Here is a 16,613-nt window from a genome sequence, read left to right as displayed (position 1 = left end):
CCAATGTAAAATAGGATTTACAAAATGGAGGCCAAGCAAACCTAAAAGCAAATGGCAAAAGCTAATATTTACATGTAACTTGTCCTACCTGATGTCTTACATAAGGAGGATCATAATAAGCAGGTCCATAATTCACTGGAGGTGGGCCAATGTCATCATCGCTTAGGCAACGCTGTCTCTTGTAAGGTGGACCACCATAGTAACCATAACTTGAAGATCTTTGGACAGGAAACACCATAATACAACAAAAAGTCAGTTCGGAACAAAATTAGCTTATGAGTTTTATTAATTAATCATTAAATAGCTGCTCAATGTCTGGCCTTTAGGAACCCAGCGATTCCATCCTTAGTACTTCACAAGCATTTCTTGGTCTGTAGATTCTAAGAACTATTTGATCGGCAAAAACTGGGTTGACATTAATAATTTTTCTGGACCAAGATGTAAATGAAAGAGGACAAACTTGTAGTAGGAGGAGTAAAGGCCGATTTAGACAGTACAACTTTTGCTTACGACTGTCGCATGCGATTTCTAGAGCGCGCGCTGCTCACGTCATGCAAAAAATCGCACACAACTCCTGTCATTCAACATTGCCTGTACCGATGATTGTTGTAGGATTTTAAAACATGTTTTAAAATCCTACGACATTTTTTGTGACGTACACGACAGTCTTAAGCGAGTTGCAGGTTTGATTTACACGAGACAATTCATGTCGTAGGCCTGTTGTAAGCTTGCTGCATGCGACAAAGTCGTACCATGTAAATCGCCCTTAAGAGATGCCAGTGATAGTGAAACTATCATGAAGAGATAAATGTCATGTAGGGCTGCACAAGACTATAAAAACTGGATGGTTGAGTCACTTGACCTGAAGTTCAAGATGAATGTATTTATATAGGTTTTAGGTGCAAATACAGTGGAAGCTCTCATAAGCGAACACCCTCAAAAACAAAAAAGGTGTCCAAAACTGGATCTAGCCGCTTACAAGAACAGTTCCCATAAGTGCCCATTAGAGGTGTAAGAGATAGATGGCTGGTTACTGGACCTTGACCAGCGAACAATAAACATTAGGAATGCAAAAAAATACCACCTCAATTCTTAAGGACGGTGCATAATAATGAAGTATTTTTGTGCGGTTTATGACTATGCGGGAAAAGCAGATCTCAGCAAGGCCTATTGGAATCCAAAAACAAAATTGGGGGTAACCACGCATTTTTCAGAGATAATTAAGCAACAATATTTCTAAAAAGTGCCAAAATATAAAGCAATGTATGGGATTTTTGTCCAAATTGAAGCTTAATTATCTCTCAAAAATGCATGGTTATCCCCAATTTTCTTTTGGGATACCAAGAGCACATGCTACGTCCTGTTTTCTCTGTATAGTTTTAAACCGCGCAAAAATTGTCCTGTATTAGCAGGCACCACCCATAGGAAACCCGAGTATCTCAAGATGCACAGAACGTATGCGCAGTAACAATAGTAGGCACCGTCCTTAACTGATTTTTTTGTTTTACTGCGTTATGCAATGCTGCTATGATGGCGATAACTGCATTTAATGTACTGTAAAATCATTGTGACGAACAGCGATGTGCGGTTGATTGCTTAAAATAAGATTGAGAGGCTAATGGGATTTCCTTTTGGGTGCCGCTTACAGGAGCTTAAAAACAAAGCAAAGTCTAAATCGTAACCCCTGAAAGTCTCTGTGGCTGCTTATGGGAATGTGTAAATACAGAGTTTGTATAAAAGTTCAAACAGGGTTTTGTGAAGGCAGTCATACTGTAAGTAGAGCTGTCTGCTTACAGTAGTGTCTGTTAAGAGAGCTTCCACTGGAAATACACTGTAACAGGTGGCAACTGTTAAAAACAGTCATTCTACAGAAAGTTTCCACTGTCTTGCTGTTTCAGTATTTATAAGTTTTGTTTGCCATGCACAATACAAACACTGCCTCACCAATTCTGTTATAGCAAACTAATGAATTGTTCAAAGGATGAGCACATAATTTACAGAAAAAATGCCCAGGAGATACAAATGCTATAATACATGTCAGTGAGACAACTTGCATCTCTCAATATAAGGACTGCAGTTCACAAGACCCAATTCATCTTCTGAGAAACAAGAAAGGACTAGAAACTTACTTACAAGAAGTACTGTAGTTTTGTACATAATCAACTGGTTGACTGATCAACTTTGCAGTATTAATTCAAGACAGATTTGTGTCAAACTGTATTAGCCCCTATAATAAACAAGGAAACTTTGTTGCTGACATGTTATTTGTATGAATTTCATCATTTCCCTAAATGTTTCCCCATGCAGCACGTCTTGAGTAAACATTTCAGGAAACAAAGTTTTCTCATTTGCAGGGCCTTGTGGAATTTCTGCAACCTGTTGAATCACATACCTCTCGCCAAAAACATTCATAAATACTCTTGATCCTAAACATCCTCCAAAATGCCTCATTTGAGTGCAGCCAACTTTCATGTACCATCAGTAATTTTGTTGAAAATTTTAGATTATCGTGTGATGTACTTGAAAAAGAAATCTCTGTGTACTGGTGGACACAATAAAAGTAATTTCATTTTTAGGAATTTTTTACAGCGATTACCAATAACATGTGACCCATTGCCTTCAAAAGAGTCAGATAAAGTTACGTTTTGGTGGACATCAATCAAAGAAAAATTATGAAATGATTTTTGAATTCTGAAAACATTTCAAGGCAACAGAACCAAGAAATTGACAGTTTTATCCACTGACAGATGGTAACTTTTATCAAAGTTGATTTTCAAGCCAGTTTATATGAAAGAAAGGGCATCATTTCTAAAGAGGATACTGTATTTTTCAATGAAAAATTTTAAATTTATTGTTCCATGTGACAATTTGTAAAATCAGCAATGTGTGCAAGTTAGCAAACTGTTATGTGCAGTGCAATTTAACATTCTTAATTAAAAAATACCCTTTTCTTTTTACATGACCTGGCTTGGAAATCATTTTAAATAAAGTTTTACCTTCTCTTAGCTAGGTAAAATTCTCAGTTTCTTGCCGGGTTACCTTGGAATCTTGTCAGAATTCAAAATAATTTCAACGGCTTTACTTTGATTGACGTCCATCAAAACGCAACTTCATCTAACCTTTTTTAAGGACGGTGCCTACTATTGTTACTGCGCATACGTTCTGCGCATCTCAAGATACTCGGGTTTCCTATGGGTGGTGCCTGCTAATACAGGAATATTTTTGCGCGGATTAAAACTATGCGTAGAAAGCAGAACTTAGCAAACGCTTTTGGTATCTCGAAAGAAAATTGGTGGTAACCATGCATTTTTCAGAGATAATTAAGCTTCAATTCAGGAAAAAATCCCATACATTGCTTTATATTTTGGGGCTTTTTAGAGATATTATTGCTTAATTTTCTCTGAAAAATGCGTGGCTACCCCAAATTTTCGTTTTGGATTCCAATAGGCCTTCCTAAGATCTGCTTTTCCCACATAGTCATAAACCGCACAAAAATACTTCGATATTAGTAGGCACCGTCCTTAAGGTGATAGGTCGTATGTTATTCGTAACAGCTATAAGTGTCAGAAACACAGCGTGCAGGGGCAACAACATATAACTGACAGTTGATTGTATTTGTTTTGTTTTTGTGTTTGTTTTTTGTTTTGTTGGCAGGGTAATTACAAAAACTATGACTGTAGAAGAATAGCAGTGAGTATTTGTAATAAATAAACTGATCATTCCTCTGGTGTTTTGATTTACTTACAAATGAACATACTGTATGTTCTATTAGGGTGTGAAATTTGAGCAAAAAAATCATAAGCACAAAAATACAACAGTTACGTCAACGTTTTCAACAATTAAAAAAACAATAGAGAAATCGCGTCCAGAAATGATCTAGCTAGAGAAAGAGAGAAAGGACATGTACAAAGCTTATAACCAATTTTAACGAACGTTTAGCGTAGAGAATTTAATTTTTGAACATGCACTACTTAGGATCGCAGTGGATGTTACCCGGAAAATTCTCCATATCTTGGTGGATATCCTCTGAATGATCTCTCACCAGTGGGATTGTATCTTTAACACAATAAGACAAGAGTGTATGAAATACAGAACTTACAGTTAGCTTACTCCATTTAGCTGGACGATATATATTTGGGGTCTGACTAAAATAAAATTACGCTCTAAACTAGGAATACCTCATCAGTTAAGAACCGTCTCTAACACGCAGTAAGTAAAAAACGTACCTTGAATGGTTCCTGATACGAATATAAAGTAGCAGATGTACTTTGTTAGAGAAGAACTACATCGATCGATTCAATTCTGGGATCTATTTCATTATACCTTACAAATCGTGCAAGTTTTCGTGAATATCAGTGAAAATGTGGGAAAATTTACTACTCACCGATGAGGTGGACCTCTAGACATGCTCTAAAGTCGGTTTTGTAGCAGTAAATGATCGTGGTTAGCGCGACAATCGTATTGTTGGATGCAAAGTTCCCTAACACTGTGCTTTGACAAAGCCGCCATTTTGAGAACAGGTTGCGAAGGGCTTGGTGCGGTGTGACGTCATAACTTTTAGATCAGCCAGCTGAAATTTTCTGTTCGACAGCTGTTCGGCCAACATGATCCGTAGGATCTTTCAGATCAATTTTAAATTGTGTTGTACATCAATACGTGACTTCTACTATCCTTTTGTTTTGTAAAATACAGCCGAGCCTCCCGTAAGCGGACACCCTTGGGGCCAGAACAAGTGTCCGCTTACGAGAGGTGACCGCCTATGGGAGGTGTCCGTTAGCGGAGGTTCGACTGTACTTCACTTTTAATTTTCTCTTTTTATATCGGAAAGCGAAAACAGGCGGATATTTATTGAATACAGTCGAACCTCATTGTTACGGACACCAAGGGGACAGGAATAAGTGTCCGCATTATAGAGGTGTCAGTTTCAGAGAAGTACTGCTGTAGGCAACCTCGTTCCCAGGGTCTCTCATCTTCCCGCCCCCTAGATGAGAGACCCTAGGAACGAGGTTGTGATTAGGCTTTATATGGATTTCGGTCTCAGGGACTAAATGAACTGTCCGTGCTAGATCTAGAGAGGTGTCCGCATTATAAAGGTTTCCGTAAGGAGAGGGTCCACCGTATTTTGTTGGTCACCGTAAAGAGATCAAAGACCTGACGTTTCGAGCGCAAGTGATTCGCGCTTGGTCCTCCCTTTCTAAGGCTTGGAAAACATATTAACCCGTGAAACATTGTGGAACATGATAATCTAAAATTGCCGTCCAGGGCAAGGACACTTAACTACGGTAAAAACCAAATCACAAGAGAAAAAATTATTTAAAACATGTTTAAAAGGCTACTGTTGCACAAATCGAATAGCGTTCTTTTTGTTGTAACAGATGCGGACGTGGACATAGCTGTCGAAAGCGGCCCAATATTAAACACACCAAAGAAAGTTTACTGGCACGTTACCCGAGCCTCCAGTCAACATTCCACGCTCCTTTCAGCAAAAATGTTTGAATAGGAATAAAAAAAAAATGATATTTATTTGACTTTTAGAATATTCACGGATCTGATTGTCTTTGACATTACTGTTGCTCGAATCTCAAATTAAGCTTTGCTTTCGGAAAACGTTTCCTTTCTCCGAACTGATGATGTCCTCTGAACAATATCCTTGCTGGTAATCCCGGGCCGGTAATATTATAAGTAAGAGATGTTATTTATCTAGCCAGCAGTGACCTTCAGGGACCATCGGGTAAGTCAGTGGCCGGGGCCCGCTCTCGAACGCTCCGGAAATGCTTCTCTTCATGAAACGAAAAATCTTGGCGCCTCGGCCTTAAGGGCCCCAGTTTTGGTACAGAAAAAAATAGGAGCCGCCTGGGACCCCCCCCCCCCCCTCCCCCTAGATCCAGAAATGATTAGTTCATACACGACTCGATTTCTTGGGAATAACTCGCGCTGAATGTATTAAATGTTACAGTTAGAATTCTCCATGCTAATAGATAACACTGCAGTCACTGTCTTATGGCTTCCATCCTTTACGGAGCAGATAGTCATATCTCAGCACTGTGACTGTTTAAAAAAGAGCTTACAAGTAATCAGAGGATAATAAAAGTATTGTGGGTTTTTTTTTAAGAAATGAAAACATTCATCTTTATGACAACCATCAAGCTAACGTCCTCTTTAACCAGCAATAGGCTCTCAACATATTCCTTTGGTGTTTTCTCATGCAAAATTTCATTAGAGTTAACGTAGAGTTACCAGTAGAGGAGTGCGAGAAAGGTACACACCAGTTAACGATTTCATAACGCAATTTATGAGTCCCCTGAAGTAATTTGGGAGCATTTTTCCAAAGGACGACAACGATTACAGTAAACTATACTTCAATTCTATCTGGAGAGCGTCTCAAATTATGCTCTGCGCTAAATGCATTGACACTGCTTATTGAAATTGTTTATTAAAATTTGTCCCTAACCTCGAAATGACACCAAGAGACTATGAGATGACACGGAATGACACGGACGGAAATAATAAAAGGATGTTCTAACTCAGGCAAGGAAATCACGACATACAGGCGTTAAAAATTCAATCCTTTGAAGGGCTGCAAGAGGTCTTATCAGGCTAGCGAACTCTTTGGAAGACTTTAATTCACTCTTGAGAGAGTTTTCATTGAAATTTTGTAGTTTACCGTGCAAATTAAGGTTTATTAGGATTACACGCACACAGTGCAAAAATGTTACAGTCGACTGATATCCTTACGCAGTGTGAGACTTTCTTTAAAGTAAGCCCAAAGCATATCTTTCCACAAGACGGAAATAATAACAGGATGTTCTAACTCCACAAGACAGAGACAATAACAGGATGTTCTAACCATCCAGCAAAATGATATGCGGTGTGGCCTTGACTAATGCTAGTTAGAATGTCAATACGAAAAGAGAAATAAATGTGTGGGCCCACTTTTTACACTTGACCAAGTAAAAACAAACGGGTAAATTTGTGGAGCACGGGCCTTAGGCTAGGCCGGGGCTACTCAAGCAGTAGAACGGGCTATAACGGATTGGGAAAACTGAAAATGGACTGTCGAAACTTCACTATGGCTTAGGAAATTTTAAGTAATTTGTACGAGTCATTAGCGGCGCTTAAGTCAGGCTTCAGAGAACCAATCTATTAATGAAAGATTATAATGGGGCAAGGCTGCACATTTGATTTACGACTGCCTAATTACGTTTTATTTTAGGCTATTGAAATATGACGGTTAGTTTTTAATGTTTTGATTGGTTACCTTCCATACTGAGTGACCCTTATTAACAAGATAATATAAATAACAAACAAACAAATGAGTCGTGTACATGCAAAGCATTGAATACTGCTGCAAGACGGACTTTTACAAGATGTAATAACCTTTACGAGTTTCGGCTCTCTAGACGTGAAGCCGAATGTAAGTAATGTAAAGTCAGGACATTTTTATTATAACTGGGGTGTTTTAATTAGGGCTAGGTCGCCGATTGACCATGCCTGTTTTGATAAATTATTTCTAAGCAATTTACTGAAATACGTAGAGCTTACAAGTTTACTTTCCAAACGAGCAAAAGACAAAGGAAGTGATTATCTTCATAACTATACCGGGAAGGTTTTAACTTAGGGTAGGTCGCAATTTGAATATATCAGAAGAAGTAACGCCAATGGATTTTGTTCAGTAACTTTGCTATCTGCTTTGAAATCAGAAAGCCATGGAGACCTTAAAATCAGACTGAATTAAATAACGAACTGCCCTACTTCATAAACAGTGTTTGGAATAACGGTCTATACATCACACTAGAATGCAAGGGCACAAAATGGCTTGAGTAATATGCGACAAGAACTGTGTGCCAGCCTTAGGAATGTCTGCGTAAGACGTTAGGCTGGCTTATTGTAAATAGACTTTCCAGCAAACAAGGATGGCACTGCAACTCTTGAAAATCATAGCTTTTCTATGTTAACACTGGATATTAAAGCAATCGCGTTTACTTAGCAAAGTGTTATATTCTCATTTAAAGTAATTAATAAGGATGTACATATTAATTATTTGTATTATACATTGACGTTGCCTAAATAGTTCCACTCCATTAAGTTAATTATGTGCAAATAGCTGTGTATAGTGGGACTTTTCAATCAGATTTGTAGCATTATTTTAATACAAAGGATTGAGGTGACATTAGTATATTCTTTCTTAAGTACATTTCGCTCTTCATCGTTTGAGGGTGGTGCTATGCAAATGTTGGCCAAACAATCGACCTCCGTCCTCACCGTTTATTGATTTCTCACTTAATTTTTCTTGTATTGCTTGCAGATAAAGGGTCCATTACACGAAATATTCAGCATAGAACGAAAGGAGTCTCGAATGAGTTACAAGTACCTAGACCAGACATTCATACATAACTAACGGTAAACTGCATCACTAATAAATCCCGATTGTAATAAAGGCTGAGGAATTGAAGTCGACAGAAATACATTAACAGTAAAACAACCGAGCGAGCGGGAGCTACAATCCATCAATTTGCATAAAGCGATGAACAACAATGATATTAACACACCAATTATCTCGGACCCGCCAAAGCAAAAAGAAACCAGCGAGGAAGGTTCGACCATGAAAAGCTACAATGAAAACTTGGCGGGCGAGACTAGTGTCAACAAGCACGCCAAGACGTCTCTTCTCCGCACACTGAGACGCAGATTCCACGAACATCATGCCAAGACGAAAGAGGATAAAGTTTTAGATTCAGGCTTCAAAGACTCTAAACTTAGCAAAAAGCCTCGGATTAGACGATTTGGAAGTAAGGCTCACAATAACAGTAAACTTTCGAGGAGTAACACGTACAATGGACCATTTCAAAACAGTTCTCAAAAAGATGAATTATCAAAGGGAACGAAATTTCACAAACTAAGTCTCAGAAGAAAACTTCCATCGTATTTTGGGGGGAGTATCAAGGAACGAAGAACCCATGAATTGCACAAAGAGACTGGAGCTCAAGTTTTCGAAAGCGTGCATCTCAGTGATGACAAGGCTAAATTACAAAGCTCTCAAGCTTCTGAGAAGTTTCAGTGCGATAAAAACAGACCGAAGAACGTTTCAGATAAATCCAAGCAAACTGAAGACGAGGCAAATGACAGAGCGCACAAAGAACTGAAAGAAGAAAAACCACCTTCAGTCTTCAGCTTGTTTTACATTATCCAACATTCCGGGCAGCTCATAGCCGTGAATGTCCAGAGAGGACCAGACAAGAAGTGGGGTATAGAGCTAAATCAGGAAGGAGATCCTCCGATAAGCCAAAACGATACAGAAAATAAAGGGAAGAACACAGTGGATATCGCAAAGAAACCTGTTTTAAGTCCTGACGCCATTCAACCTGAAGCAAGTGTTTCCATGTCAGAGAGCCATTGTGGTCATTTAGCAGCTGATTTTCGAACAATAGTCCTCCAAAGAAGTTTCAAAAAAAGTAAAAACGGACGACGAAAGGTGCCCAATTGCTCTGAGGCCAAAGAGGTACTTTCTCAGCCTCGTCATGGCGTGCGCATAGCTGGGTTGACTGAGGAAGGAGTGGCGGCTGGCAGAGGCAAACTTGCAGTTGAAGATTTGATTGTTGAGGTGACGTTTGATTTGATTTTGCAGTCTGTCTATGCATTAGTCGTTTACAGCAGTGTGCATCCACCCCCCACCCCCATAGGCTAGCCCCCTGGACAGTTTTTTTTTTTTTTTTTTTTCATATCAACTGAACTCTCCGGGTAAGAACAGTGCGGAGTGTGAACAAAGAAGAAGCCGGAGAAATGCGCCACCGCCTGGGCTCATACATATACCAAAACTTCCCGAGATTTAATAACCCATAGCAAAGTGCCATTGTTCATTATTTTGTGATTTCCGTTTGCTTATGTGTAGCAGTACGTCGATCTGTCTTCCCGTCTTTTCTCTTGCTTCGATACTTTTAAGAATTGAATACTTTGATACTTTTAAGAGAATTGAATTGATACTTTTATCAGAATTTTATCAGAATTGATACCTTTAAGAGAAAGCTGAAGACTCACCTTTTTGAAAAGGCATTTTTAGCTTAGACTATTTCAAGTTTCAAACCAAACCGGCTTACTCTGTCTCTGGCCAGAGGCACTAATCGACAGTTTTTTTGCACTGGGGTGATAATTTTTAAAACTTGACAATTATTTCGTTGTTTCTGCTGACAGTCAAACATTTTGGGGTTTTGAAATGACAGCAAATTTTCGTGATACTTCCCCTTTAAGGCCCATTTTAAAAATGGTTTCAACATTTGCTTCAAAACCTTAGAGGACTGTGTCTAAAATTAAGCTGATCATGTGACGTGATAGTGTTCATACGCGGAAAGACAGCGGAGTAGTAGTACTAGTAGTACGGTAGTAGAAGTAGTAGCACTACTACTACTACAGGTGTTGTTGCTACTACTACTACTACTACTACCACTGCTACTACCACTACCACTACCACTACCACTACCACTACCACTACCACTACCACTACCACTACCACTACCACTACCACTACCACTACCACTACCACTACCACTACCACTACCACTACCACTACCACTACCACTACCACTACCACTACCACTACCACTACCACTACTACTACTACTACTACTACTACTACTACTACTACTACTACTACTACTACTACTACTACTTCATAAAATAACTGCATAAAAGAGTCAATAAATCCGGTCAACTGCGTAGGGTATTAACCACTTTAAAATTAGACCACTTGCGACGTCATCAGTTTTGGTGATGTGAGATGTTTTGGGCAATTAACTAAGGCAAAAGGAAAGAGCTTGGAATACATAATTTATAAACCAATGAGCTGAAATCCAACTATTTAAAGTCATTCTAAAAAAATATCGATTTTTTCCCCTCTAAAAAAATAGCGATTTTTCCCCACCAACTGCTTCTCTTGGACAAAAATTTCCACTTTGCTAAAGCGTTGATTCCAAGGTTTCCCAGCAAAACCACAAAAAAAGACAGAGCAATAGAAATCTGCGTGAACATTCTATTCAAAAGTGATTAGCCTAATTTTTGCATCTTCATGTCAGGTCAATGGTAAAATCGTACTGGATTCGTCACTTGAACACGTAATCTCTGCAATAGAAGAATCATTCTCCGTTGATCTAGTGGTGGCCAGAGGGCACAAGACAGAAAGTAAGCATGTACTGTAAACGATTGTTCTCGTAATGAAAATGATTTATTGACGTATAGACGTGACCGCACCATCCATTATCTAAGCGCGACAGGCTTGTAAATCAACGGAAACACTTAAAAGAATGATAAGGATGCAAGATTGTAACTCTAGAAACCAAACCGAAGCATGCTTCTTTTTTTTGTTTGTTTTATTTTTACCAGTTAACTTTTCCTAACGATCTAGTTATTTTTGATTGATTGCATGGTTAAACGAGGGAAAAATTGAACAACTGCCGAAGAAAGACGACATTGACGACTGAGAGGGTACATTTATAGAGAGCGAGAAAAAAAAATCAAGCACTGTTAAGATATTACTGAAACATCTTTAACTCGGGTTAGGGTGAAAGGCTATTCAACAGACATGTTACATGATTTATATCGTTACAACGTAGCAGTAGGTATTTTAGGATATAAATTGATATTTTTTTTTTTGTTTCAGGAACCGAACAACTGATAAATTAAAGATGGGAGAACTCCATTGATAAAAAGGCTGCGCAAACAGGAGACGAAAAAATGAATGAAAGACTGAAAAAGAGAAAGCATTGTTTTCGTCATCTCAAGGCTTTAAGCTGGAATGTACCATTAGTAACGATTTGTTAAGCCGCACTGTAGAAGGCTATAGTATGGACATTCAGTCAGTTTAGTTTAGCTAACCGTTGTTCAAAGCTTCATTTATTTAAAGTGCCACTACGACGAAAATTTTTACTTTTATTTTCGCCCTTTTCGAGTTCCAATCCATTTAATGAGTTCGTAACTGCAAACATAGCTATTAATTAGCTTTAAACAAGCTTACTGATCCTGGAAATAAGTGGCCGAAAACCGTCGAAAACCCGTCCGCCATTACTCCGACGGCAAAGTGACGCGCGTGGTGATTCTAAAATGCGGTTGCTTGTATGAGATCTTTGTGTGACGTCATACGCGCATCGAACATCGTGCGTTCCTTGCAAGAACTCAGTAAACCTCAGTAATCGTGAGTCCTAAAGTAAGTGAATAGACAAGATTATTTGTAAGATTCACCATCCAGCTTGGTGAAAAGCGATCTAAAGGACAATTTTAACGAATATCTTGGATTATAATTTCCTTGGCGGTGGATTTGGAGTCATATGACTGCAAAGAATACGCTTCGAAGACACGCGAACAGCTCATTCAAGCCTGGGATTTACATGTAAAAGCCGAAGAAGAAACGAATTCACTCCGGCATTTACTCAGCAACTGTATTGGAGGTAGACATGGTTATTTAATATTCTGGATATGTTTTCTATTTGGGATTAGTAAACAGAACCTAATCACTATTCGCAAAAGCACTTGAGCAACAAATTATTGAATAGGATGGATAACTCCAGACCAATACATGTTGATGTTATGTTGGTGGCGTGTGTGGTGTTCGCAAGTATCAATCAAAGCTGCATAATGAGTCAAGAAAAAAGGAACTATTAACCTCGTTTTTTTTGTAGTTCAATAAAGCTTTGACAAAACTAAAATGATGTATAATTAACTTCAGTTGAAAACTGGGTAGCTATAGCTGTAATCTACAGAATATTTGCAAATACAATACTAGAGGGCTGTAATCTACCAGGTATTACCTGGTCAGATCCCTTCCTCATTCTACAACAACTTTCAAGCAGTAAATGAAGTAATCATGAGGGGCCTAATATTTTAAAGCCACAGTCCAAGTAACATTAACAATAAATTGTTGTAAAGCCCTCAAATGCAGTTGGAAAACTAAAGATTAATAAGAAAGTTCAGGAGGACAGCTAAGGAGGAAACCTTAGTAGGCTTGCATCATATCTCACCCATTTTTGTTATTTCAATAATGTTTGTTCCTTGGTCAATGAGGATGTGTGAATCTGAGTGAAACAAGCAAACCAGCCTCTTGATCTCATTTAAAACTGACACTATAATTGTAATCATTTTACATGTTGAGTGTGAAGAGCCAGCATAACACTGTGCTGTAACAGTATTGTGTATTTTCCCACAAAATCACGCAATGTTCACAGACATAAAATTGGAATATTATAGTTATGAAAGAATGACCATCCTCTCCACAGGTATACCTTAATTATTCTCGCAGATTAAACCAGAAAGGAGATTTAATGTCTTTTTTCTTTGTTGTTTTGAATTAAGAGCCAAAATACTTTAACCTAAATTTTCACACAAACCACAGCTTATTTATTGTTTCTGTTCAGCGACGTGGACTTCATTATAATTTTTTTTTTATCTTGTAATTTTTATCTTACATGACCCCACAAACATTTTCATGCTTTATACTTATACTATGTGTTTGTTGTTTTTCTATTCTGTTTAGCTTTTTCCTTCTGTCAAATAGCCCTGGCTTTCTTATGTTGGATGTTGATATCTGTGGGTTTTTACTTTGGCCTTCAGAAAATAACCAGAACCAAGAACAGGGCCAGCTTTAAATATCAAAGCCATTTTTTGTGCCAGTAATACCACATATTTTACTTTATTTCATGTTATTATTATTATTTTATTTATTTAGTTATTATTTTTTTTTTTTTGGGGGGGGGGGGGGTCTTTTTTGTTTTGCTTTTGTTGTTGCTGTTATGACATAACACTCAAATCTCCCTCGTTATGAACAAGCCAACAAAATAATTGGTCATCAGTAAACAATTTCCATAATCCCTTCACTGTTTATGTTAATGTGCTTGACCTATATCCAGGAGATTTTTTTGAAGACTCTCCTATCAGCTATGTTGGCAGTTTCTAGGATCAAATTTAAAGGTATGCCTTTTGCTGTGGCCCTCTCTAATAACCATATTCAACAATGAGAATACTCAGAGAACAAGAATGCATGCCATGATCCCACTGGCCAAAAACCTTCCATGTATAAAGATAAGTTTACCCTTGAAGTAAGAGGCCAGTCTTGCTGTCTACTCTAACCATGCCTGCAGCATTGTGGTTCTTGATGACATGGGTATGACAGCAACTTTAAAAAAACCCACACACACACAGTCTGCATGCATTACCAGTACCTACTTGTCATATTGATATGATATCATGCTAAATATTGCAAAAATTTGCTTGTAGTTCTACTCCTCTCCCTTCCATTTATAAATTTGCACATTATGTACAATGTAAACCTTAGTCTAAGATCCTGGCCCATTCTTCTGGACAAGGTATCTTCTGCAACTGTGAAAAATGCCCTCATGCTTCCTTAAACTAACCCTAATAATACAGATCCCAATATTTTAAGGTTCAGGAAGTGTCGTTGACAGATCTAAACTAAAAGCTAAGTGAGATTTACAATGGCATTATTTACCATGGGTAGTCCTATTTACCATGGTGTGCTTAGGTGACCTTGTTGATGCCTTTGTACTGTCTCTGGTATATACCGAAACAGTGCAATACTTTTGTTAGAAATTTATTATGTTGTACAAAAAATGCTATAAAATTGGCTGTTCATATAACAGACTTTGCCAAGAAAACAAAAGAAGGCACAAATACAAAATTAATAATTCAAACACAAAGATGAAATTTACCAAGCACTGGTAGTTTTCCACACTCTTTAGAATAGGGTATTGGACAAAATACTCTCTCATAATTTTGTCAGTTTCATTTGTTCTCTTTAGTACAAACTAGATATTATCTTGACTTGTCCCAGAAGATAACTTTCATGCATAATATTCACTGCAAGTCTGCACAAAGGTGTAGTCAAAGCAGATTTACAAGTGATGTTTAAAAAAATTGATCAATAATAGTATTATAATTGGTTAATAACACAGACCAAATAGGATTGCTACAATACCTTCTTGACTCACAGTAGTCGGTGATGATTACATTAGAGAATTTTGCGAGTTGGAGTGTCAGCAGGCCCACATCAGCTGGAAAGTTGCCTGCAAATTTCTTGACCTTTACTTTCACATATCATGTGATTGTTTCAATATATAGAGATGAATTTTTCATGTCAATGTCACAATCAGTTTTATTACAATTGCTCATTTAATACAGATCGAAAATCTCGCCTTGCTGTGTATTCTACAGTCGGCATACAAGTCTTTCAGAAATGTGTTGGGTGCTTTGTACGAAGAGAGCATTCGCAAAACTCGAGACAGTTTATTGTCAATATTATACCACAAGCAATTATTATTATTATTATTTTTTTTTGAATAAAATGGAGTATCTATGCACTTTTATTTTACCAAAGCATGACACTTATAGGAAGTAGACGTAATGAACACTAGACAAACGAAGAATTACAGTGAGCTATAAACAAAACATACACACCACCACTCCGCGTCACTTGCTTTCATTGCACGCATTCACGAAAACAGTTCATTTCCGATCCGTTATCTTGGCCTAATCGTTTCACTTAGTCCCTCGCTTTACCCTAGAAAAGTAAGCATCGAGGCATTAGCATTGTATGGCAGTCCTTTCGTTTGAGTGTCCCTCGAAGCAGCTGTCGAAGTCGTCGAGAGGATATGTCTTTAGTAATTCGGTGCGATGTACAAAAAGACGATTTGTCTGAAGAAATTACCCCCCCTATTGACGTATTTCAGAACCATAAATGTTCAAACAACCACCATTAGGACCCATTAGGTTTCTTTCGGGTGCCCACAATACGTGTGCGTTGTAAAGACGGCCCTTGAGCCATTAAATTAAAAAGAAGTGGCTTCTTTCAGCGAGATCGAACATTCGAAAGCAGGCCATGTTGTTGTGCGCGTATGACGTCATATTCCTGTCGGTGCAACTAGATCCAGCTCTCTATGTAGTTCACGGCCATTTGTCGTTCGAGTAATGGCGGCACAGCGAAGCTGAACTTCGCGTTTAAAATAACTGGTCTTCCCGTCGGAATTTCGATGTAAAATTTGGCGTGGTAAGTATTTATCACTTCTACTTTCCAAAGCTGAAGAAAAAAAGGGATGCAAAATTTTGATCGTAGTGGCACTTTAAGGTAATGATCCTACACGCGCCGGCAGTGGTCAGCGGTTGATCAATGTATGCATTCCGATAATGTTTAGGGACCGTTCATTTTTTATGAGCATGGGGGGGCTGGTGGGATTTGGGGGGGGGCCACGAGAAAAAAAATGGCACTAAAGGGGGGGGCCACGAGAAAAAAAATGGCACTAAAGGGGGGGGCTACCAAAAAAAATTGAGTGAAAGGGGGGGGGGGGGGGGGGTCACCAGCAATACTTGGCTAGTAGGGGAAATTGAAAGTGGCTCAACACAGAAACAGATGAAGAAATTGAATATTATTTCAATTTCCTAACCACTTTTAATTTGTTTTACATACTGAGGTCGAAATCTGCATTTCATATTAACAACAACTGAGGAAATGAAGCATATCTGTTGGAAAAGCAATAATGAATATAAACTGATGTTTGTACAAGTTCAAATCAATATAAAAACGTAACAGTCTCACTATTGAATCATCCGTGGGGGAGTAG

At 38.3% G+C, this 16,613-nt stretch overlaps 2 protein-coding genes across 7 annotated transcripts in view; one reads left to right on the top strand and one right to left on the bottom strand.

Moving 5' to 3' along the window:
• Window positions 1-4,539, bottom strand: part of LOC146472928 (uncharacterized) — a 38,506-nt gene extending 33,967 nt beyond the window's left edge. For 3 of the 5 annotated variants that reach the window (XM_085119140.1, XM_085119142.1, XM_085119141.1), the window contains exons 1-3: window positions 4,385-4,535; window positions 3,994-4,056; window positions 89-218 (exon numbers count right to left, since the gene is read on the bottom strand). In XM_085119140.1, coding sequence (XP_084975266.1) covers window positions 89-218; window positions 3,994-4,056; window positions 4,385-4,407 — 216 coding nt within the window. In that variant the 5' untranslated portion in view covers window positions 4,408-4,535. Of the gene's footprint in view, window positions 1-88; window positions 219-3,993; window positions 4,057-4,384 lie in introns of all 5 variants that reach the window. The other 2 variants (XM_085119143.1, XM_085119144.1) reach the window with 1 other exon arrangement.
• Window positions 4,540-7,297: 2,758 nt separating this feature from the next.
• On the top strand, window positions 7,298-16,194 carry LOC146472927 (uncharacterized). 2 transcript variants are annotated; one of them, XM_085119138.1, is made up of 5 exons: window positions 7,298-7,414; window positions 8,306-9,601; window positions 11,067-11,172; window positions 11,651-11,892; window positions 16,121-16,194. In XM_085119138.1, the coding sequence occupies exons 2-4, from the start codon at window positions 8,525-8,527 to the stop codon at window positions 11,671-11,673; spliced, it is 1,206 nt and encodes a 401-aa protein (XP_084975264.1). In that variant the 5' UTR covers window positions 7,298-7,414; window positions 8,306-8,524; the 3' UTR covers window positions 11,674-11,892; window positions 16,121-16,194. The 2 variants fall into 2 exon arrangements, with proteins under 2 accessions (XP_084975264.1, XP_084975265.1); XM_085119139.1 differs by lacking the exon at window positions 11,067-11,172.
• Window positions 16,195-16,613: the final 419 nt, after the last annotated feature.

This window comes from Pavona decussata, unplaced genomic scaffold (genome assembly GCF_977016875.1).
Source record: "Pavona decussata unplaced genomic scaffold, jaPavDecu1.1 SCAFFOLD_96, whole genome shotgun sequence".
NCBI classification, from domain to species: Eukaryota; Metazoa; Cnidaria; class Anthozoa; order Scleractinia; family Agariciidae; genus Pavona; species Pavona decussata.
This window is presented reverse-complemented; position numbering and strand designations above follow the sequence as displayed.

Bases quoted from the DNA above. Each gene is read 5' to 3' on its own strand.
- LOC146472927 (XM_085119138.1), top strand. From the start codon at position 8,525: ATGAACAACAATGATATTAACACACCAATTATCTCGGACCCGCCAAAG. The intron at 9,602-11,066 runs GTGACGTTTGAT...TCTTCATGTCAG, and splicing joins TTGAAGATTTGATTGTTGAG to GTCAATGGTAAAATCGTACT. The intron at 11,173-11,650 runs GTAAGCATGTAC...TTTTTGTTTCAG, and splicing joins CAGAGGGCACAAGACAGAAA to GAACCGAACAACTGATAAAT.